Genomic DNA, 24825 nt, shown 5'->3' on the forward strand with positions numbered 1-24825 from the left:
ATTTTACCAAAAATTGCTTGGTATCCCACTTTGGAAAAAAATGAAGTTTTAGGCTTAATGTCATCTCACCAACATTTGAATAACCAGAATAAAATAAAAGCTTTAAAGCAAAAAAAAAAAAAAAAAAAAAAAAGAGAGAGAGAGAGAATTTAATTAAAGATGTATATTAAACTAAATTCCCAATGTTTTAATCAATCTCTCTATGCAGTAACCAAGAAATCACACCACGGAATGCTCAAAGGAACATTTTATTTATACATACAGGTAGGAAGACACAAAGCAATTTCCTGATCAAAAGCAATTCCATTTTAAATTGCATTTCCATATTAACTGGGGAAGAAAATTCTGCTAGCTGAACACTGCAAAACTAAATTTTTGAAAACCAGGTGATTTAAAACAATCATACTTCTCGGAATTTATCGGGAATCATTTTTTTTAAATGCGGTGATATACATTTGGCTGGAGCTGACCAGATGACTTCAACACATTTCAGAATGATACTTTTCCCTGCACAGTATGGAACAAATATGTAGCATATATCCATATTAGACATTTTCATAGATTACTTTCAATTTTTAAAAATTAATTGTAGGTCCAGGTGCTGAAAATCCCAAATAACAGCAGAACATAAAAGAAAATCTTTTAAATTTCTACTGGCACCTTTTCTTTCCAGTTTTTCAGGAAACATATTCAACCAATGGAATCATGGTTTTAACTTCATCCCAGATTCTCCTTTAAATGCTTACCGTTCTTTCTTGCTTTGAGCAGTGACAAAGCATGTAATAGACTGCTTACGTCCCATGACTCAGAAAGCCCTACCTGAAACAGCCTAGAGTGTCAGGTAAGCGCCTTTTAAAAGAAGATTAATGACTATGATTTATAAAAGGAAAGAAGAAGGTAAGAAACTCAATATAAAATTTTATATTAAAAATTAACTTTCTAAATGATACTATATACCAGGAAAAACAAAATGAAATTAAAAAAAGGCACTTACCTCACTTCCCATAGACTGGTTACACGATCCAGCTGGGTCGATAGGACAACACCAGCTTAGTGGATGCTGGGATTTCACCTGGAACAGAAACTAGTGACCTATAACTTTAGCAGGTCTAAAGCCAAAGAAGCAAAAATCAAGTGTATAAATTTATTTTACATTCTAAGCTTCTTTTTCTTGCTGCTATTTGGGGCTATCAGCACATAATCCTACAATTAGTTCACTTTAAAATATATATATAAAAACTTTTTTTGATTGTCACCATTCAAGAAGACATCCCTTTGGGTAGCTAGGAATGCTGAGCACCCTTACCTGCCCCTTAGCATCCTCGGGCATGGCCTTAATGTGCATTCTTTTTAAACAACGAATTACTCCATCATAAAACTGAACTGTGAATGTTCCTGAAACAGGAGCAAGTCATAATCATTAGAAAATACAACTGAATTTTACAGCAACACTTGAAATCTAACAAGTAATGCCCTGACAGAAGCATATACACTGTTTAACTGCAGTAACTGCAAACACACACCCATTAAGAACTCCACCAAGTTGGTTAAAGTTTATTTTCCCTTTCCCCTAATAAAATCATTATTTACAAAGAAATCCCAAGGAATTATCTATCTATAGGAATTATCCTTTGCTCTCTTTGAAAGTTTCTTTTTAGAGAGAAAGAACCGATAGACAAAAAAAAAGTCATTTACTCAAGGAAAGATTATTCTGTTCGCGAATAACGTGTTCTATTAACGAACTAGCAAGTACGAATCAGATCCACAAGCTTTGAAGTTAGAAAATACAGGCCATCTAGATGACACTGTTGCTCTGCAGGTCAGAACACTGAATTCCAGGGAGGCTGAAGGCTCTGTCCACAGCAGTCCACTAAACAGCAGCACAGCCATAGCTACATCCCCATGCCCATGCCTCTCCCACTCACTCATTCTGCTTTTAGGGCTTGAGACTGTGTTCTCACGACAATCACAAAGTATATTCACTTTTGGTTACAGAGACCATGTTTTCAAGTCAACAAAAGTCAGTACTATCACAAAACATATAAATCACACAGATTTTATACTTAAGAAATTTCAATAATTTTCTATCATTTCTGTACAAATGAGGGCTGAGAGCCACTTTAACAGATACTAGACCTTTACAAAAGGCGTATAAACAGTAAGTGTGGTAAGTATGATCGGCTTAGAAGTTGGCACCAAAGCCAGATATAGATGTATAAAGATTTTCCTTAATTTTGCAATTTGAACATCATAGGATTTCATCTTTTCTATAATCAGCATAATTCACAGTGTCACAGAGATAAAGATCTAGACCCAAGTCTTGGGAAAACACTGACCCACAGAGTAGCAAGGCTCTAAGAACACCGACAACATTTCGAGAACACCGAACCACACACACATCCACCGCACATGACACCACCTCATTCCTGCACCTGTCCTCTTCCTTCTCCGGTAAGGGCCTTCCAGAGGAGAGCAGGCGCCACACTATGCCAACCGGACATGCACCCCTCCCCACTGCTGATCACACTGCTTCTGCTCTTGTGATGCCTTTGTCCTTTCCTCTCTCCAACCTATTCTTCAAGGACCAGCTCTTCAAATCCCACCCATAACATGAACACTTCCTGTGCCTTCCAGTTTACAGATCTGTCCCTCCTCTTCGATTTCTCTAAGACATATTTCAAACACCTTAATGTCTATTTGTGTTCATTTTGTTTAGTTCCTACAGCGAACAGAAGGCCTCTTGAAGGCATCCTTTGCCTGGTTTTTCTTTGGCGGCCTGGGCACGGTAAGCAGGTTCATCCACCATGTGGAACATACAGAAATCACAAGACAAATACCTACAATGGAGACTTTTTAAAAAGAAATTACACCTGTCAATATTTCACTAAGGGCTTACTTAAACTCCTCCTGAAATGGCAGAGACTGCAGTAAGTGTCTTCATTCTTCCACCAGTGCAATTTTAATTTTATTTTCTATGCCCATGGACAAATGGGATAGGATAAAATATGGGGGCTTTGCTTCTGAGGGCACTGCAAGTGTATGTGCACACGGACTTGTAATATGCTACACTCCCAAAGAGCTCTAAGCATGGAAGCAAGTGACCCGCAAACCTAACAATGGAGATGCCTCTCAACTCTTCTGGAAGTAAGGGGACTAGTGGTAGGTAGTAAAATCATAGCCATATTTGTTATTTCAATTCCTTAAAACAATACATTGGAATAGGCCTTTGTAAAGTTATGTCATAATTTCAAGCTAAACAACGATTTACTTTGCCACACCGAACATTCTTTCTCTCTTTAAATGTTTTCCCCTTTTATCTCCTCTTACCTCCCATTTTTTCTCAAGTTTGTTACTTTAAATCTCCTCAGCTCAAATACCTTCCACAGTTCTTGCCCATCATCTCCAAATAAAATTCAAATTCTGCAACAAGACATTGCATACACAGATCTTTGCTTCTCTTCTCCACCTCTTCTGATATTCTCTTCCCTTTAAAGGGCTCTTTCACTCCAATCACATCAAAGTCTTGCAATTCCTAAAAAGTGACAAGCCTCTCTTCTGCTCTCCTGCAATATACCTTTCTCCTGTCTGAAAAAGCCATTCATTCCTTCTTTATCTAGCTGACTCGTCTGTCTTTCAGGTTTAAAGGAAGCATCACCTTACTTAGATTAAATGCTCCTGTTGCAAAGAAGCTGCCACTCAATGTGTTTCTTCAGTGAAAAGAATGAATGAGTGGTCATGTTTAAAAAATAATCATTATAGAAAACTAATGTGTTACTGACTTGAAAAATATACTTGTAAACTATTTTATAGCTTTTTAAAGTGAAATTTTAAATACGAAATTTAAAAATAAAATATTTAGGTATATTCTTAATACTAATTTAAATACTAATTCTCAAGTCTTTCCAAATTAATCAGTCTAGAAGTTGTTTTTTGTTTTGTTTTGTTGTTTTCTTCAATACATTACTGTCCCAACATAAGTATTCACCTTCGGCCATACTAACACACCTGATTTCTGTGTTATTGTCAACATTTCTGATCAGTTCAGTAATTTTTGCTCAATATCAGCATTAGATACCACAAAGGCTATTAGGAAACTTAACAGTCCCAATTTTATTTGTAGAAATAAAGAAAACGAGCAGGGAAAAGATCCAATAAAGGAAATCCTCAAACTGATAAATTTTCACACTCCTTCCTCCGAAAACACTCTACCGCATTTTACTTCCAAGGTAACCTGATTTGAATTTCCTTTGATCTTTAATCTTCCCTCACATTCTGGTTGAGGCTCTGTTTGTTGGCCAACAAACAGAAACAGAAATAAAGAAGATGAGAATAAGAAATAAAATGCATACAATGTAAACCTGTGAACTGAATGCTGCACAGTTTTAACCAACTATCCACCACTCCTAACTATTGCTCTTAATATAAAATTTATTTTGGCAGTAGATCAGGTGTCATGTTATCCTATATACTACAAATAAAATACTCCCAAAAAAAGAATATTAGTAGGAAAGTAAAGTTTGAAACAAAGAGAAGTAACCACCATATGTAACAATTACACACATTAATTAAAATTAGAAATCCAGTTAAATTTAACTATTAATCCCACTGTAAATCTCAGACCACCTCAAATACATACCTTCTTTGTTAATTGCTTCAATCTTGGCAGGGTAATAGCGACAGTCTGTCCAGCGAGCCAGAACTTCTTCTCCAGCTTTAAAATCCTATTTTAAACAACTTTTGAGATCAATACCATGTAATAATAAATAAGCGTTTCCTTTATAAAATTAAGCTTTTGTAATATTTAACAGAATTCCTTTTGAAATGTATCATTATATGGCTGCCAAATGGAAAAGTTCTACTTACAAAGAAATCTTCCTCATCTTTTAGCCCTTCTTTTCTTAATGCAGGTCTCTCCAGCGGTCGCAACCTATTGCTATCCCAGTAAATCCATTCATCATAACGGTGACTCCAACGCTCAAAATGGACCAACATCTTGCCCTCCTCATAGTCGATTTTTTCAATTCGTGATGGATACCTCCAAAATAAAAAGCAGCTTTATATTAAAAAAAAAATTCTAATGTTTGTTTACACACAGTATTTAAAAAAAAAAAGGATAATTTAACTGAAATATTGCTCACCATAAAAACCATAAACAGAACAATATGGGTCCAGATTTTTAAACTACTGAACCAACAAAGTTTGCTTTGTTATTTTTTTTTTTTTTACATGATTGGTCTCAATACCTAGTGAAATAAATATTTCAATACAATCCCAGTGGAAATAAAAATCACTTGCACTGTTTTGGTAAGTAATTCAAAAATACGCTTCAGGAGCCTTAAACATATTCCCACTTTTTGACTCAACCATTACAATTCTGGAACTATATATACAAAATATTTATAATAACAAAGAAAATAGAAACCATCTAAAAATATACTTAGAAAAACTGAAGACTATCTACAGCTACACAAACATTGGTATATCCTCTGAATGATACGTTATATAGTCTTTAAATGTGGTATTTACAAAAAATTTACATGGGAAAATGTAAACAAGTAGCAGCACTGTGTTTAGTAGAATTTTAAGTATGTAAAATGAATTTGTCAGCAAAAAATACCAACATGCACATTTGTCTCTTTAATGACACAAAACCACTTTGTTTTTTTCTATTTCTGTGTACTTTCTGATATTTAATAATGCAGATCAATGATAGCAGGGAAAGCTCAGTTAAACTTTAAATTCTAAAATATAAAAAAACATCACATTGTTCTGTCTTTAAGTGTGATGATTCTCCTACAATAAATTCTAAAATAGAAATTAGTTAACTTGAAACTTGCAACATGGAAAATTGCCTCATCGTTCCTAATGTACCATATTAAATGTTCACAGATGACTCAAAAATTTTTCAAAAGTATCATTAAATAACCTTAAGAATTTAATAGCAGCACATGGTAGATGATTCAGCCATAATAATTTCATATTTTTGCGAGTTTTTGATAAATCAGGAATTTTTCTTCCCCCTATGGAGAACTGGTTTTCACCATAAAGTATGACAGATCTTACATAACTCTGAAATTTTAACTCCCGTTCTTAAAACATAAAAACTGCCACTAGCACTGAGGGAAGCCTAGAGGTAAAGAATGCCCTTTAGTGTATTTTCCAGTATTCACTGGCCACATCATCACCGCAAGAAGATTTTCTATCAATTACAAAAATGGACAAATTTCTATTTCCACATGTTTATTATCACATCTTTTTATTTTTGAAATTTGGGAACCGATTACTACAGGCTTTAAACATCGCTCATGCTATTCAAGGCTTCTTAAACATTTCAAAGGCCCTGAGTCCTTTGGTGTAGCTTCTTTCCCCACTTTGGTTTAATGATACTCAACTGCTTGGGACTTCCTCAAAAACACCAAGCTCTGTCAAACATTTGTGCATTTGTACACTGTTCTTTCTGCCTAGCCCTAAACTGCCTCCCCCACTATTCCATTTCTGCTACTCATTCCAGGCTTGGAGTGCGTAATCTCATGCGTAAAGCCCTCCCAGCTCTCGGCCCCAGCTGCTCTCACTGCACCCACCTGGCCAATATCGATTTCAGTGCAGGTTCCTAAACTATGTGCAGCACAGCATTTACAGCCCTTGCAATGTTAATACCCCTGACCTGGTGGTTAAATAGCTTGGGAAAATACTAGAGAACAAGCTACATTGTTTTCTTTAAAGGTTTCTTGGTCCTATCAACTTGGAGATAAAACATTTACTATTACCGAAGTAAAAGAAATAGCTGATCCTTTTATCGCAAAACTTTTAACATTTCTGGTGTTACCAGAGCTCTAAGGGACAAGATTTTAGAAGATACCTCCTGACCTGTTAGCTTCAAGGAATAAGAGATATGTGTATCCTTGTATCCCCCAACATCTAGTCCAATGACAAGACACACACCAGCCACTCGCAAATTACTCGGGATGAACAAGAAGTGATGTTAAAGACTATCTGTACAGATCTTCAGAACTAAGAAGGCTGTCAATGTTATAACCTTAAGTTAGAGCTTAGTCTTCTCAGTCTTTTTTGGGGGAATGGGTATGGATGAAGAAACATTTTGTTAAAGAAAAGCATACACAACACAAGAAAACACAGGGAATTAACATACTCCCCCAGGGGAACACGCCAGCCTCACCCACTGAGAATCAATGCTTTCATGACTGACTTCTACAATGTTGCTCTCATTGTATGTTTTCACTCCTCCCGTTCTTAAAACATAAAAACTGCCACTAGCACTGAGGGAAGCCTAGAGGTAAGAATGCCCTTTAGTGTATTTTCCAGTATTCACTGGCCACTTCATCATTGTAAGAAGATTTTCTATCAATTACAAAAATGGACAAATTTCTATTTCCACCTGTTTATTATCACATCTTTTTATTTTTGAACAAACGTTAGGGGTTTAATCTCTAGGTTCCTTCAATTCTAAATGTAAACAATTCCAAATATTTAAAACATTTCTCCAAATAAGAATGGTCCACAGTAACAGAGTTAAACACAACTTTATTTCCATAACTTGACTGGATTTGGCAAAGAGTTAGAATCCAAGTAAGTTCAAATAATTTAAATCTGGGTTGCACTTTTAAGTGACTTAGAGTTTTCCTAAAATATTTCAAATTCCTTTCACTGTCAGGATGCCTGATGTAACAACCAGACTAAAAATTGTATTTTGGGGAACTGCTTCAGGATAATTTATAGCATATTATGTACTCTTTACATAAATATCTAGAGAATGACAGGTAAACTTCAGATGAAGACCAAGAATTGAGTAACACAAATACCCAAGATTATCTCTATTCTTACAACATTTACTAATCAAATTTTGAATCTTAAATAAAAGTGCCATAAATATTACCATTATCAAGGATGACTAAGTTTCTATTCATTCATTCCACATAAATTTGGGCATCTAATAAGACTAAGACACTTGCTAGGTACTGTTGCTGTAGAAGAGGAAACATAATTCCTACCTACCTTCAAGGAGTTTAGCTTAAAGTCAGATAAGGAGAGAACAAATTCAGAACATTTACATGTATGTTAGTTTAGCTCTATGTTCTTTCCTTACTCAGTGTCAACTGCTCTTTATATACCTTATCTCCTTGGATCCTGGTAACCATCCAAGGTATAGATAACACAATCCAAGAATACACATGGTAGGGTATTCACGGCCAAAAACAACTGGCACAAAAGCCTACAGGAGAAATGGGATAATGCCTATATCAAAGTAATTATATCATATATGGTGCACTGGTAAGTATATACAAAAATTTTATATAAGATGCTATTAATAATAGCTCAGAGAAAACTGACGAATTCACTGAATGTTCCTGGGAGACATTATCTACGCTGATCTTGATTAGGACTTCTTGGATTTAGACTTAATGAACAAGGTACAAAAAAAGGTAAAGTGTACACACTTTCAGTTAGTCAATCAACGTTCATTAACTTAAAACCAATGTTAGGCAATCAGCCACATAATGAGGATTCAGACAGAAGCAGAATGAGGTGTCTGTCCTTAAGAAACTCTTGATCAAAGATTGGAGGGGCAGTTCGAGGAAACCATTCCCTTTGGCTAGACGACACAATCGGCAGTAGTGTGAACAGTGCGACATCAGACTGGACTTATTAGCTAGGTTCAAACTGAAGGGCTTTGCAATAATAAACTGATGAAATGCCCTGTCATTCTACAAATAGGAAATCCCTTACTTTGGTCTTCACGGACACCTCAGGAAAAAACAAAACAAAACATAAACCCTAACATCAAAATCTTTGCTATTACATGTAAAATGCACAAAATGGCAACTTAACATATAATCTGATTTAGTGAAAGGATTTCCTTGTTCTAGCAAATGGTCCATAGTAACAATGCCTTGATACATACAATGAATGACAATACTATTGAATGAATGTATTCACAAGTGCCTCTCTATCTTGCCCTACAGCAGCATCATTTTCATGCAATTGACAGATCATGATGGTAGATGGTCTTTTCTGAGTTAGTGTAGTCAAAGTCCTGTAATGTCAAGTTAAACTGTGGCTATAATTACTGAGCAGAACAAATTCAATACCGAGAATAAAAATTATTTTCATCCTCTCTGAACTTTTTTTTTTTTTAATTTATTTGACAGACAGAGATCACAAGTAGGCAGAGAGGCAGGCAAAGAGAGAGAGAGGGGGAAGCAGGCTCCCCACGGAGCAGAGAACCTGATGCAGGGCTCGATCCCAGAACCCTGAGATCATGACCCAGCCGAAGGCAGAGGCTTTAACGCACTGAGACACCCAGGCGCTCCCCCTTCTCTGAACTCTTAATAATGCTTTATTGCCTCATCTGAGAATACCAGCATTTTAACACTGTTACTGGTTATCTCCCACTTGTAAAAGACTGTTCAGAGTAGCAATATCTAAGGATTCTGGACCAAATCCACTAACCCACTGACAACCAAATACTGACCAAAGAGGTTGGTTATACACTGAATATACTGCATTAGTTCCCTACAGTATCAACTCTTTAGTGTTGTCAAAACACAAAGAAAATATAAGAAATCTAAGGTGGGAATTACCATTACAGATGAATTGCTGTACTAGCTCACCTGTTTTACATGGGCAGGTCCTGATTTTCTGACTACATCAAGAGATCACAATGCCCTGAGGCTGTATGCAAAATGCTATGTTTCATGTAGCTGCCAACCAGTATTCCCTTGAAGTAGGAGATCCCAATTTTAATCAGATTTTTAAAGGGGTCCGTGATTAAAAACAAAAATCTTTCTGGAAAGCAAAATTATCTATTAACACTCATAATACAGGTGCTCCACTATCCTTGGAAGGAAAAAAAAATGGGCACGCGGCTATTAAAAAAAATTATATTCAATATATTAACAGTAAAGCAATTAAACATTATTTGAACTCATTCTGATCTGTCATCTCGTTTGATTATCAATACAGGTAAAGGTCTGGATAGAAGAAAGTCAACCATGAGGAAATGACAAGAGAAATTCCTTAACACAGTTAAGGCCTCCTGCACTTAAGCCACCAGATGGAGTTCTTAACTACTCATTGATAGGTAACAATCCACTGAACAGGCCAGACATTATTAATGTCCTAAAGACCATTGGAATTCACTCTAAGAAATAAATGCCACATTAATCAAAAAGGCAAAATACTTTACCTTTTTTTTTTTTTTTTAAGATTTATCTATTTATTTGAGAGAGAGAACAAGCGGAGGTGTGGGATAGAGGGAGAGAGAAAATTATAAAGACTCCCCACTGAGCACTAAGCCAAAATCAAAAGTCTGAAGCTTAATCAACTGAGCCACCTTTTGCCCCCCACCCCAACAAAAAGGCAGTGTATTTTAAAAACATGCCCCAACAGTTATTCAAACTGTGTATTTTAAATAATAGTCATTTGTTTATACTGATAGGATAATAAAATTTCTAAGATATGTAAATTTAAAAATTGACAGTTCCTCATTTGTTTCATTTAACCCAATAAACACTGAGTCTCTAATTCACTATGTGCCAAACACTGAAGTAGGAATAAAGCTACAAATAAAAATATTATTCCAATCAATAAACTCAAATTCAAGAAGGAGGGGAGGGAAAAAGAGAACCAAATAAGGGAACACAATTACCATACAATGTTAGTGAAATAGTAAAGCTATGTTACAGTCAAATAGCAAAGATATATAGTACAAAGAATACCTAAATTAGATGTTCTCCTAACTAAAAAAAGTGAAACACACTTGAAATCTGATTTATACATAATCCAAATGTTAATGTTAAGAGAAAATTTAGGGAGTCAAGATTAACAACTCAAAACAGTTCTGTGGATAAGGACTTCACAAGCAAGAAACTCTAATGTGTCATAAAAAAATGGCTAAAACACATTAGGACAACTAGAAATACAGAACTCCCTCACATACAAATGTCAGGAGGAGAATTATTTGCCAATTATAAAATTAATGTAGAATGTAAACCAAACATAATATTCTTATAACATAGTAACCTTTTAAAATTTTAGCCTCCTGGAAGCAATTTTAATTTATAGTACACTTTGTAATTTTCAAAAACATTCTCTTCAACCAACTAACTCACTGATTAAACTACAAGAACAATGTCACCTAGTATTATTATAGTATTTTTAGACTGAGTGCTTTTAGGTAGTGCATGCTAAGTTGTTTCACACTTGAAGAACAACACATGAAAACAATTCTTATGAGTAATTCAAATCTGACATTCCCAAATGGAAGTAAAAGAATCTAGACTTTCCAGAACATTCAGATAATAGCTTGTATGTCAAAAATCACATCTTCCCAACACTGAATTCTAAGCGTCCCATGACATCATCCCTCACATCCTCTTTTCAGAGGCGTCCACCCCCAGGACACATGTCCAGTATAAGCCGCCAGACCACCCCGCTGCCTATCTGTCCAGGACCTTTGCAGCAAAGAACAGGTAAGATCCGAGTTAGCCACGTTGACTTCCTTTAGAACCTTGATGCCACCACCTTTCAAATAAAGGTTTCATTTCAGATCCCGGGATTCAAACTCCTACTGCTGTCCACCTCCCTAGTACCTCAATCTCCTGCCATCCCTACATTCATTCACAGTCAGTTCTAACCAATCAAAGTGCCTACACCTACTCTCTACTCATTACCATCTCCCACCGCAAGACTTAATTAGACTATCAAGAATTCCTTTCCTACTCTACCCCAAAAAAATGCCACCAAAAATACTTCTGGTATTGTACCACAAGTCTGTATATTTCATATACTTTGTTCAAATCAACAGGACCAAATTCTTCATTACTTTTGCAACAAAACTCAAAACTCTAGCAGGTTGACGTCCACTTAGTTCCTATTTCTTAATATTTAGCACTTAAAAAATTATTTTACTACTACAGGTAGCTATAGGTGCTTATATACCTACTGATTCAAGTTTTAAGGATTTACATTCACTCGTCTCCCAAGCAGACTCCTCTCTACATAAAATAACCAATATTCATGCTATTTTTTTTTCATTAAACCTAACATTTATTAAGTGCCTCTGATTGACAAAAACCATGATAAGATTTTAATAATCACTCATCTTGCTTACTCCTCAAAGAACCTTTCTGAGTTAGGTACTATTACTGCTTCCAGTTATTAGAGAAAGGTCACAGAGGCTCTGAACCGTTAAGTAACTTGCTCAAGTAAAAACAGATATTTAAGCAGATCTCGAATTGAGGTTTGTCTGTCTTTAAAGACTGTGCAATATATATTCGGCATCTTGCCAACTGATGATTTTCAACTCCTATCACACTTACTGCAGTGTTTCAAATATAGGGTGCTCTTACCAAGAGGTACTGAAAACAAAAGTAAGATGAAAGTCACATTATATCCTGTTTATTTTTTCTTGAAAATTCAATTTTATATAAGTGTTTTTGATACAAAATGCCTAAAGTTGGTTTTTGTTAGCCCAAAGAGTACAGAAAACAGATATAATTACACAGAACAAAACAAAATCTCCCTATGCATAGAAAGGCTCGTTTTATTATTAGAACTTCTCAAGACAAAAGGTGTACTATATCTCAACTGTGCCTAAGTATGAAACACCGCATTAAAATATAAGAGTCTGAGAAAAGAGTAGCTTAACCTTTAGGGTGTTTCAAAATTGCTATAAATTTTAGATTTTTTTTTTAATTGTGTTGTATTAGTCATCATACAGTACATCATTAGTTTTTGATATAGTGTTCCATAATTCATTGTTTGCATAACACCCAGTGCTCCATGCAATCCATGCCCTCCTTAATACCTGTCACCAGGCTCACCCAGCTCCCCAACCTCCATCTCCTCTAAAACCCTCAGTTTGTTTCTGGGAGTCCCCAGTCTCTCATGGTTCGTCTCCCACTCCAGTTTCTCCCCCTTCATTATTCCCTTCTCCTCATGTCCTCTGTTCCACAAATAAATGAGACCATATGATAACCGCCTTTCTCTGTTTGACTTATTTTACTCGGCATGATCTCCTCCAGTCCCATTCACGTTGATGCAAAAGCTGGGTATCCATCCTTTCTTACATGTGATGGAGATGTAATATTCCATTGTGTATACAGATTGTTATAATATAAATTTAAAAATTAAGATAGGAATCCGGGGCACCTGGATGGCTCAGTTGGTTAGGACTCCAACTCTCAGTTTGGGCTCAGGTCAAGATCCTGCAGTTGTGGGGCGCCTGGGTGGCTCAGTTGGTTAAGCAACCGCCTTCGGCTCAGGTCACGTTCCCGGAGTCCCGGGATCGAGTCCCGTATCAGGCTCCCAGCTCCATGGAAAGTCTGCTTCTCCCTCTGACCACCTCTCCTCTCATGCTCTCTCTCAAATAAATAAATAAATAAAAATCTTTAAAAAAGAAAAAAAGATCTTGCAGTTATCAGATCAAGCCCTGTGTGGGGTGCCATGCTGAGTGTGGAACCTGCTTAAGATTCTTTCTCTCCTCTCCCTCTGCCCCCCCCCCCCAAGCCCAATACAGGAAGGAATCTATAGAGTATGATTTCCTATAGAACTAAGAAAAACACTAAGTGACTTTAAAAATAATATTTACTAAACTAGTCTGACAAATATAATCCTATACTTGGTTTTTGCCTCCTAAGTCATAATTCCCTTGCCAAAATTACAGTAACCACATCTCATGATATCCCCAAAACTCTGGGTTCATTCTTTACCAACCTGCCAAAATTCAGTAAGCTCTGCTGGGTATCTTTAGGGATAAAATCACTTCATGTAAGAAGCTTATACTTTGTTACCTTACCGAACCATAATGAACTAGAACAGATTCATTTTTAATTAAAGAGGGTTAGCTTTTTGGCAATGAAAAAACAGACTTTTAAGACACATTGAATATTAAATATCCAAATTTTCTTCAAATTCACTGCAACAATTCTCTCAAAGTTGAATTAATTATAGTTACTGAAATAACATAATACTGGCATATCAATTTCTAATTTAATAAAAAGAAAAGTTCTTTTTGCTGAATAATGATCTATGGAAGGTGATAGTAGGGATAGTCAATAGTTCTTTGAAATAAAAAGTCATATAAAAGTACTAAAAACTAGAACCCTTATGAACAATAGCAAAACTAAGCTGTCTCTTCAATATCAATTTAAGTGCTTCTAAAAATATTATACTACTGATATTTAAAACTGAGTATTTTTTTCTCACTTCAAGAATCAAAAACAAAATTAAAAACTTTTCAGCATCTGTAGATACCAGTTCTGACTACTCAGCAAAACCAGAATTGCTAAACATTTTTCAGAGTTGAAAGCATGTGATACATGACGGCCGACTTTCAATCAAATGTCAGATAAGCAAATAAAACCGTCTTCTCTTCCAATCCAACCCCTGCCATTATATAAGTGTAGTGTGCACGCACACACTGACACACAGAGCACAGCACAATAAGACCGAGGTTCCTGGACTTTACGTTACTGTGCATTTGTGAAGGAGGCCAGGAAATGATCAGCTTGAAGGCTCGATTCAAAGGTGAGCTTGAGAAGGAGGGTTTCTAGGACAGACAGGCCAGCAATTAACCTGCCTTGCAAAAGCCAATTCCACAGAACAAGAATGATATGGGCATGCTGGACCTCAGGGCCCTTCTAAACACCAGACAGATACATATCACTAGAGAAAGTCAGGAATTAAGATAGCCTATGAACACTGAGCCCATTTACTCCCTGAAGCTGAGGCTCAAACCTCAGGGAGTCCCTATGTGTGGCAACAGGTTATTGTAACGAGATCACCAGACTCACAGTCAAAAGAACCTGGCTATAAGATGATTTTTCTGACTTTTACTCCAGATGAACTGGAATAAAAAAGTTAATATCTCCAAACCTCAGATCTGTCATTTCTAAACTGGTAAAGATCATTCCATACATGACAGGCTCCTTATAAAATTCTAGTGACATACTGAGTATTTCCTATATATTCTGAATCATTATAGAAGTTACAATCTCACAACAGCGATCCATAATTAATTAAAACCAGGGACAGTCTTTTTCCCACCCACAGCAACAAGAATCTAAATCCAACTATCCAGCCATGTAGTGGTAATTACAGCAATTGGAAGAGCAAGAAAACTGAAGCACATGAAATTCATGTAGATCAGTATGCTCTATTTTACTGGAAAACAGCAAAAAAAAAAAAAAAAGTTTTGAATCAGGCATCACTTTGCCAAGTATTTACACTTTACTTCTTCCAACTAACAGAAGTAAAAATAGACTATAAATTCAAAAATAATCCTGGATATTTCCACTGCTATCCAACTCAAAAAACTTTATCTTTCGGTTAATAATTCTGTACACTCTAGGCCAGTGGTTCTCACATGCTGTTCCCAAAGAAGCAGCAGCAGCATCACCCAGAAACTTTTTAGAAAGGCAAATTACTGGGCCCCACTTCACACCTACTGAATCACAAGTTTTGGATATTGGCTTAGTGATTATGTTTAACAAACCTTCTAGGTGAATCCCAGGAAGCTAAGTTTGAGACTCACTCTTCTAGACTTCACCTGAATCACTTTCAAAACTACAGCATCCCCCCCCAGCCAAAAAAAAAACCAACCACAAAAACAAAAACAAAAACACAAAAAAACTACAGCATCAGTGAACTTTGCAAGAGAATCAATCAATGAATTATTACCACATGGAAAATTAAGGAGTTAAAGCATCTGACTAGTTACATATACTTTTCTAAGCCAATAGTTATGACTATGTAATTTCAGAACTACACAATGGAAGTATTTAAATGAGTGGGAGAGCAGGAAGGAGAAAGGGTAACCATGTGCCCCAATACCACTATACTCCAACCTTCAAAATTATTATTTTTGTTCCAAACTAGATTCACCTTTCCCTACTTTTTCAACTCATTTTTTCTCAAAGTTCTTTTAGTGCCCAGCAGTTTTGAGCAAACTATGTATGACTTCTACTTTTTGTCTCTTACTTCTGCCTCAAGTCTATGCTACTTACCCATCCAAAAGTGAGATTTAAAAAATCCTCCCTCCCTACATGGAAAGTAGGTAAGAGAAATCTGAGTTTCTAATTCAAGGGACCTGAAAGATTACCTAATATGTCACACCCTCATTTTAAGGACATTAAAGCAGAGAACTAACTTTCCAGAGTCGCAGAGTTCACAACAGAACAGCACTGAGAACCCGTTATCTCCTGACTTCCAGTTAAACTTACTTTTCCCTGGATTTGTTTTCTCTCACCTTCCAAGAAAACTAGGATAAGCAAAAAACTTGAGCAGAGAAGAAAAAGCTCTATAGAAAATAAATCAATATAATGAAAAGAACAACAGAGTAAGAACAAGAACCAGGTGTATTTTATAATGAATACATGTACTCTGACCCTTGTCTAACCTTGCTTTCTATATTTTTTGAGGGGAGGAGGAGAAAGATCTTCACTTTAAAAGTTTATAGGGCGCTTACTGATGAAAATTTTAACAAATTAAGTTAACTACAGTCTTTGTGCACTGATGCAGACTTGCTTGATGGTTAAACGGAGCTCATTTAGATCTTCAGATTCAAAATTAGTGACTTTCAGAATGTAAAAATCTCAGAATTAAAAAAACATATCATACAGATTTCAATTTGAAATTCTCTGCTAGAAGAGTCTTAATCTGGAGCCCATGGATAAGTTTTCTATGACCACCTGTAATATATAACTCAGTATTTTTGGCATATAAATATGATGTACATTTTTCTGAGTCTACAGCTCTAATTAGGCTTTCAAAGGTAGGCAGTGACTCAAAAGAATCTTTTTCAAATATACAGTTAGGAAAACCCAATATTCAAGAATTTTATTCATATTAGCAAAAGATTTCCTATTTTAAAAGTATTCACCTAAGGTTTCTACAAGTTTCAAACTCACCTAAAGTAAAATTTAAAAATGATACTGGTTTTTAAATTTGATCAACATACTACTTTTCAGGAGTACTCTTCTACTCCAAATACAGAAAACACAACTTATTTATATTAATGTTTGCCTTTGAATAGTTAAATTCAATTAGGAAAAAGCAACCCTTTTTATTCAGAAAATAATGTACTTTTACCTAAATTAAAAAGCATTTATACTTGTTATAGTCTAAATATCCTCAATTTTCCACACTGTAAAAATTTTGGTAATGAACATCTTAAAAACTCACATTTGAAAATGTTCCATACAGTTCAAAAAACTCCCATGTGTGGAAATAGCATTTGTCAATTCAAATTTTACACTGTTCTATCAAACTCTGATACTTGGAGACAGCGTCACAATTTTTTTTTAATTTTTCATTTTCCTTTCCTTTAGATCTATAAGAGAATTAAATAGAAATATTACCAAAAAAGGTCAGAAGAGCCTAACTCATCTGAATGCTTTAAATTAATTCTGCATTTCAAATTTTATATTACTTGAATTTTTTTTGTTTTCATAAATCACTTGCTGTAGAGTAACTACTTGAATTTCATTCAAAAGATAAAAGTTCAATCTTTTCTCACTGAACAGTATTCAGAGTGATTAGATAAAATATTTGCAAAGGTGTTTGTAACTAGAAAGCTATGCACAAACAAAAAGATTTTATCATCACCCAAAAAAGATGATTTATAGCAGGTTGCAAGGACATGGCTTTCCTTCTACATTCCAGGCCATTCTCATGTCAATACTGAAGCCACATTTAAAAACATACACTTAAGTCTTCAAATCCTCAAAGATTTTTCACCTCTCCCTCTTCCCTTGCATTTACCTCAATGCTTAATAATTATGTACTATTTTATAGAATTTGAAGCAGGTTTAAATACATTATTTGATCCTTAAAATAATCCTCTTAAGTAAAAGCCAGTAACATTGCTTCCATTTTATTGACAAGCCAACTGAAGTCAAGAGGTTGTCCATATTTACAGGACCAGGAGGTGACAGTCTTTGAACCTGCATCTTTCATCTTTAGAATCCACTTACAGTATCTCCAGCAGAACTTCAACTCTAAACTTTCTCCTCCCCCAAATACACTACTGTATCAACAACCTGTACCCTTTTTCAATCTTATGATGTCACTGCATTCAAGAGATTACAAATCTGATCTGTCACCATTTGAACGGCAGGAGTGTGATAGAAAATATGACAGAGGTAAGACCAAAGATGGCTGATTACGTTATCTATAAACAGTAGCATATTAAGTCTTTTGAAAGACTTTTAAAAGACTGTTGAGAAAGAAATTAATCAGTATGTTTTAAATAAAACTACAATATTTTTAAAAATTAAGCAATCCCCCCAAAAACAAAATTAAGCAACCTACAATACCCAACAGGAGTTAGGTGTAGTCACTACAGGAAACCCAAAAACCACATACTGGCCCTGGAGATGACTGGCCTTTTGTTGGCTTCTTAGGCCTGCATTAGTTAGTTATTGGTAAATAATCAAACCATCAATGAGCTTTCTGATGTAGTTTTAAAGTGATTTAGAAAACAAAAAGTAATAAATCACTACTTTAAAAAATGTAGAGTGTATTTTTCTGAATATCTTTCTGAACTTTGAAGACTAGAATATGGTTTGCTCAAGCATTAATAATGTCCTTTCCATGAGAAAAATAGATTGCACCTTCCAATTAAATCAAATCTACCCCAAACTTAAAAGTGGAAGCTTAAATTCAGTTTATTTCTGCCCACTTGATTTAGAATTCAGTTTTCTTTCCAGGGCACACAGTAAAAATTCTTTTCCTTTTTTTTTTTTTTTTTTTTTTTTTTTTTTACATAGGAAACATCTTTTACACACAGGACAAGTTGAGATTTTGGGTTCTCCACTATCACAACTTTCCCTCTGCCCTTCTCTGTAAAAGGTAACCAACCAACATGTGAGGTCATTTCCTTCACAACAGATACACGGCTTACTGGCAATGTCCTGTGTGCAGAGACAGTAAGCACTATCCGCACTCCTGCTTCCTCCCTGTTCATTGCCTGTAATAGTTCAAAAGATACTCATGTCAAATAAGAACTCAAAACTTTTCCAAACGTACTGAATAAATGTGGAAGGTTAAGCATTCTTTACGGATGCAACAGAAGAGTAAAGTAAATAGGGAGGGAGAGGTGGAAGAGAGAGGGGAATCAGTTCAGAATACTTTCAGTGGTAAATATTTTGCTCCTCAAAAAAATAGTAAAGTTTCTCAACACTTGAATAATCCTTCTACACTTTTACCTGATATTAAAGCAAAAATCTGCAGCATTTGTATGAAATACAGAATGGGTCTTAATGAAGGCAATGATATGAAGAATAAAGTTTATTATCTTATTTAAAAGTAAAACCTATTAAGAGTAGAGTGTCTCACAGAACTTCTCTTGTGCCCATATAAAACAAAATAAATCTTAGTAATTAATTAGTTGTCCTACAGAAAAGGACTTTAATACTAAATCAAAGGGACTGCCCAAGACTAACTAGTTCTTGAAACTACCTACACTAATAAAGTCACAACAAAAAAATCATTTCTTTCAACTACCTAGAATATTTTATATACATATTCTAGGTAGTTATTTTACACATATAAAATATACATATCTTAATTCCTTAATTCCAACTGTAGCAGAATGCTAACATCTTCATATAAATGAGTTCATAAAAATCAAGTTGCTGACATATTTCAGTGATTGCCATATGTGATTATTTTGGCTGATGTTACTTACTTTAAGGAGACCATTACTAGGGGCACCTGGGTGGCTCAGTGGGTTAAAGCCTCTGCCTTCGGCTCAGGTCATGATCCCAGTGTCCTGGGATCAAGCCCCACATCGGGCTCTGCTCTACAGGGAGCCTGCTTCCTCCTCTCTCTCTCTGCCTGCCTCTCTGCCTACTTGTGATCTCTTTCTGTCAAATACATAATTAAAATCTAAACAACAACAACAAAAAAAATTAAAAATTAAAAAGAAAAAAAGGAGACCATTACTACTAGGGTCATTAAAATCAAAGCTAAACTTCATTAACGAGTAGAGATGCCTGTTACCATCCTACCTAAGCACTTAGAAATTGCCTTGGTGTGAAACATAAGACAATGAAAAAAAACTTCAGCTACAACTATCATTTTTTTTCTCTCAAATTCCAAATAATGTAAAAGCACATTCAGGCTTGATTTTTAAAGTAGTTCTCTCTCATAATCTTTTTATTTTAACTACTGGATCATCAAGTTGACAGCTGTTGAATCAGAGAACATTTCACCATCGAAAGCAAATTTCTTACTAATACCGAAATTATGTTAATTTCCCTAAAATCCTCTAAGAAAACTAGTAAACCATGTGCTCCTCCAACACTGGAAGCTATTTCGATTGTAACTTTGTCAGTTTGGAACCCTAAGAAAATATGTTAATATGAATTAACTAGTGATTCAAAAGCTGGTAATTAAAAAAAAAGATTAATTAAGATTAGCATCAAAGAGGAAGTATCATTTCTCATACCACGTGGAGGTTTAACAGTGTGCCTTCTGAGTGAAAAGCTTCTTTTGGTCAAATGAGAATCAAAGATGGCCAATTACTGACTAAACTGGCATCTTTTGTTGTATGGCCTAATGCAGCGCTTCTCAATCAGGAACATGTGCGCTCCCCCAGTGAATACTCCACCATGTCTGGAAATAATTTTTAGCTTTAGGACTATGAGGGATGCTACTGCCTGGTTCCAAGTGCTTCCCAAGCCCCTCCTGAAGTACTATGTACATTCTCCACCTGATAAGACTAACAATGAAGTCCCCTAAAAAGAACTACCCTCTGAGATGCACCTTAGAGGCATGGGGCCAAAAAAACTGCCTTCCCACAGCAAACCATAGTTTTAAAATGTCCCACCGCAGTGTCCAAGACAGAGCCCATTAGCCTGGGTATCAGGGACATGTGCAGAATTCTACAGCTGCATATGTTGGAGATAAAAACCCAAGACCTGTCTAAGTCAAATATCATGACTAAACAAGATTTCTCTGCCTGCCATTGTCAACTCAGGAAGTTGACTTAATGCAAATCAATCAAGAGCAAATTTGCAAAATACCCACTGTGTTTTCAAGGGAGTTGTAGTGACAGAAAATGTCAAAAAGCCTAGTGGATGAAGTTCTGGAGTTGCTAAGCCACCAGATCTCTCATCAAAATAAATGGGCTTCAAGAGAGCCAAGCCAACCCCACTCCCCAGAGAGGAATTCTCAAATGCCCCCTCAGGTAGAGCGCTGAGAATGACAACAAGAGACTTCCTTCCAGGGACAAGAACTAAGGGGCAGCTTAGGGGAATGAGGAAAGCATTCCCTAGAAGAAAGAGGGAATCCTCGTCATTCCTACCGTGGCCTCATGACCCATGTGTTGTTTCCTCTTCTCTCCTTTCGGGGTGCTGATTTTATCCTTATACCATTTACTAAGGGTATATTAGTAGCTTAAATTCACTACTGATCACACATGGCCAGAACAGAAGAAATTTTAAAAGGTCTGAAAATACTGCCCATTTAGTATGGGAAAGTAACAACCTGTCTTTAGTTCACTATCCCCGGGAGAAAGAGGAGGTAAACTGTTTTTTTATTTTAGATGGGATAGTGAATAATGACTGTGCTAACCATCAACATACTCTGTATTTTGAAGATCACCTCTGACACAGGCCAAGAAAAAAGATTTACATCAAGATCTATTCAAATCTTGGGAAGCTGGCTATCTAAACGAATTCCCCCCTCCCACCACCACTCTAGCCTGTATCAAGTACACAGGAGTACTGACACCTTCTCTATACTTCATATTCTAGATAATTATTTTCAGTTCTCAAACACCTTAAAATGATTTTGAAAAAACAGCTTTGAAATGCCAAACCTACACAGTTTGCTAAAGAGCAAGAAAACTAAAAAACAATGTCCATGTGTATTCAAAATGTGAATACAGAAATGTTTCTGCCGCTGTCAAAAGAACAGCAACTGACCAACATGTGTAAGACTACCAAAGGCGTGCTTTCAGTCAAGAGCTCCATATTCTCCATACCATTTTTGTAAGTAGTCCAGTGCCTCCAAACGAGCACCGATCTCAAAAGTGATTCCAGGACGATTTGGGGGCTTTTTACTCATCTTGAAATCCTATTCTTCAGTATTTTCTTTTCACTACCTCAAGAGGGGGGAAAAAAAAAAAGGTTAGATTCTAATGCATAAAATGCATAGGGAATAAAACAGAATTTTAAAAGCATTGCATGAGAAGTTAAAGTAACTGCCAAATTTCAAAGAAATCTGAATGATGATTACCAATATCTATAGATATAATATCATATACCTTACAAGCAATCTTGATCATGAATCGAGGAAAAAGAACATGAAAAAGAACTATTTAAAAAGAACAGACAAGCATTTAACCTTGCTAATGGCTAAAATGCTTGAAATTTTAACTTGAAAATACCCAAAAAAATTCTCCACGCGTGCTGAAAACAGTTTTCCGTCTCTGAAAAAAATCAAGACACCTGAGTGGTTCTGGGATATGACTGCTGAAATTCGTAAGAGTACAAATTAATGAAGGTTTTCAATCAATATTTGAGTGCCTCATAGTATACAACACTAAATAAGACACTAACGAGCATGAAGGGACAGCAGACACTCCTCTGCCAGTGACAACATCAACAATAATTCTTGTAATTCTTGTTATGAATTCCATTCAAGCTATGATCTCCTGCTTTGGTAGCAAATGATCCAATAATTTTAATTTAACATATAAAGCTGCAACAGAAATGTCTTCCTTATACTTCATATTCAATAAGGAATGATGATGTGGATTTTTTAATGCACTTAATGCCTTTTTAATGAAAATTTATTTCACTCTATTTCAATATTGTCAGTGTCCACACTGACAAAAGGGGTCATAATATTCATCACACTCAAACAAACAAAAACCGACAAGGAATATCCCTCTCTACATCACTGCCACGCACACTTTTTACTCTCCTTTTGGCCACACTGGACACCCAGAACACCTGAGGTAGCCTTTTTCACTCACTAGTACTTGAGCAATATGAAGCACTTTGAGACAGGCTAAATAAAAATATTAACAGGGAATCAGGAATGCAAACCTACTGTTACTGGGGGGAAAGAGAGATCCCTAAAACCTTTTTTAGAGATTTAGAATTACTAATACGACTATGCTTTCTCTCAGGTTAAAAAAGAAAATACACAACTACAGTATTTTTTAAATGGTTTGCTCACAATTCAAAAGGGACAGAATGTAGCAGGAAAAATAACCAACTGTCTTTTCCTCTTGCAAAAAATCTAATAGGTAAGGGGCAAAAATAACACCAATACTTCCCATAATAATATGTAAAATCAAACCTAAATGCTCATGGGGGGCGGGGGAGACTATCCTCTGGCCATGTCAAGAACAAAGATTAGTTCATTAAAGTTAAGGGGAAGCTAGGCCAGAGATATTTGGTGTAAAAGAACAAAAGCATGGCTTTTTTTTTTTTTTAAAGTCTGGTCAGCGTATAACACATAAGGCAGTTACTTAAATATAGAAATCTCTCCAGACTTTGGATAGTGTAGAAATCTATCCAAACTTTTCTACTGTTCTTCACGAGAAGAACTTAGAAAGAGGTGTTGACTAGTTACACTATTTTCTATAGTCAAACATCGAACCCATAAACGTGGAGTTAAGACATACAAACTCTCAGGGATACTTTGGGTTGAGGCACAATTTCCTTTTCCCTGGGTGGAGAGAGGAGGATGACTAGGGATTTGAAATAAAGAAAAGGCAAAGTAAGACAGTCTATGGCGGCGGGGGGCAGGGAGGGGAGACGGGAGGGGGAGACTTGAAGCAAAAAGAGAAAAAGGGACAGAGAGAACGCGGAGGCACAGAAACCGAAAAGAAGGCAAACAAGAATGGCACACATTTATCAGGACGGTTAACGCTGCACGAGATGACAACTAGGAGGGAAAAGAAAAGGAGCAAGACACAACACCGAGAAAGCGAAGCAGCAAAGGTCAGAGAACGGCCGCGGGGCCACAGAAGGTAGGGGGTGGATGCGGGGCGGGAGGGGCTGGCAGAGACACAGGAAGGGCGCAGACCGGCCTGGCGGGGAGCGCGAGAAGCCTCCAGGTTTGACAGCCGTCCGGCCCTCGGCAGGGGGGAAGGAAGGGAGGCGGAGAGGGAGCGGCGGCGTCCAGACAATAGAGGCGGCGAGTTAAGGGGAGGGACGCGAGAGGGGAGCGGGCTGGAGAGATACCAGCGCGGGGGCGTCCCGGCGGCCAGACGGGATCCAGGCGGCCTCCAGGCCCCGCCACCGCCGCCGCCTCTTACCGACTCGGCCTCCTCTCCGCACAGCAGCCGGGCCGTCTGGGGCCGAGCCGGGACACGAGCAGGGCGGCCAGCCCGGGCCTCCGCCTCCGCCTCCGCCCAGGCAGCGGCCGGGGAGGAAGCAGGAGGGGAGCGAGCTGGGGCCGCAGAGCTGAGTCGCGCCCGAAGTCGCGCGGAAGGTAGCAGGTCCGAGCCCTCAAGCCCGCTCAGCGTCCGCAGCCATCGCCGCCTCCGCCGCTGCTGCCGCCGCCGCCGCCGCCACCACCGCCGGCCAGCCCTGACGCGACGCCGGGCCCAGCGACGTAAGCCGCCCGCGACGCGCCGGAAGCGGGCCTGGATGCGTCACGTGACTCGCGAGGGTTGGGCCCAGGCTGCGCAGCCGATTGGAGAGCCGCCCTGGGAGGCGGGGCTTTGCAGCAGTTGGCTGACGGCTAGCGGGAGTGGTCGTGATTAGCAAAAGAGAGAAAGCGAGCACCAGGAGCCCATTAGTAGTTGTGAAGTGTTTGACCTTTGAGAGATGAGGACACAGC

At 37.1% G+C, this 24825-nt stretch overlaps 1 protein-coding gene across 13 annotated transcripts in view; it reads right to left on the bottom strand.

The window, feature by feature from the left end:
• PHF20L1 (PHD finger protein 20 like 1) overlaps positions 1 to 24585 on the bottom strand; it is a 75296-nt gene extending 50711 nt beyond the window's left edge. For 2 of the 13 annotated variants that reach the window (XM_059165577.1, XM_059165575.1), the window contains exons 1-6: positions 24299 to 24584; positions 22010 to 22129; positions 4864 to 5035; positions 4637 to 4721; positions 1307 to 1395; positions 995 to 1084 (exon numbers count right to left, since the gene is read on the bottom strand). In XM_059165577.1, coding sequence (XP_059021560.1) covers positions 995 to 1084; positions 1307 to 1395; positions 4637 to 4721; positions 4864 to 5035; positions 22010 to 22092 — 519 coding nt within the window. In that variant the 5' untranslated portion in view covers positions 22093 to 22129; positions 24299 to 24584. Of the gene's footprint in view, positions 1 to 994; positions 1085 to 1306; positions 1396 to 4636; positions 4722 to 4863; positions 5036 to 17202; positions 17351 to 22009; positions 22130 to 24298 lie in introns of those variants that run through there. The other 11 variants (XM_059165579.1, XM_059165578.1, XM_059165583.1 and 8 more) reach the window with 9 other exon arrangements.
• Between the last annotated feature and the right edge of the window lie 240 nt (positions 24586 to 24825).

Source organism: Mustela lutreola, chromosome 3, assembly GCF_030435805.1.
Source record: "Mustela lutreola isolate mMusLut2 chromosome 3, mMusLut2.pri, whole genome shotgun sequence".
NCBI lineage: Eukaryota > Metazoa > Chordata > Mammalia > Carnivora > Mustelidae > Mustela > Mustela lutreola.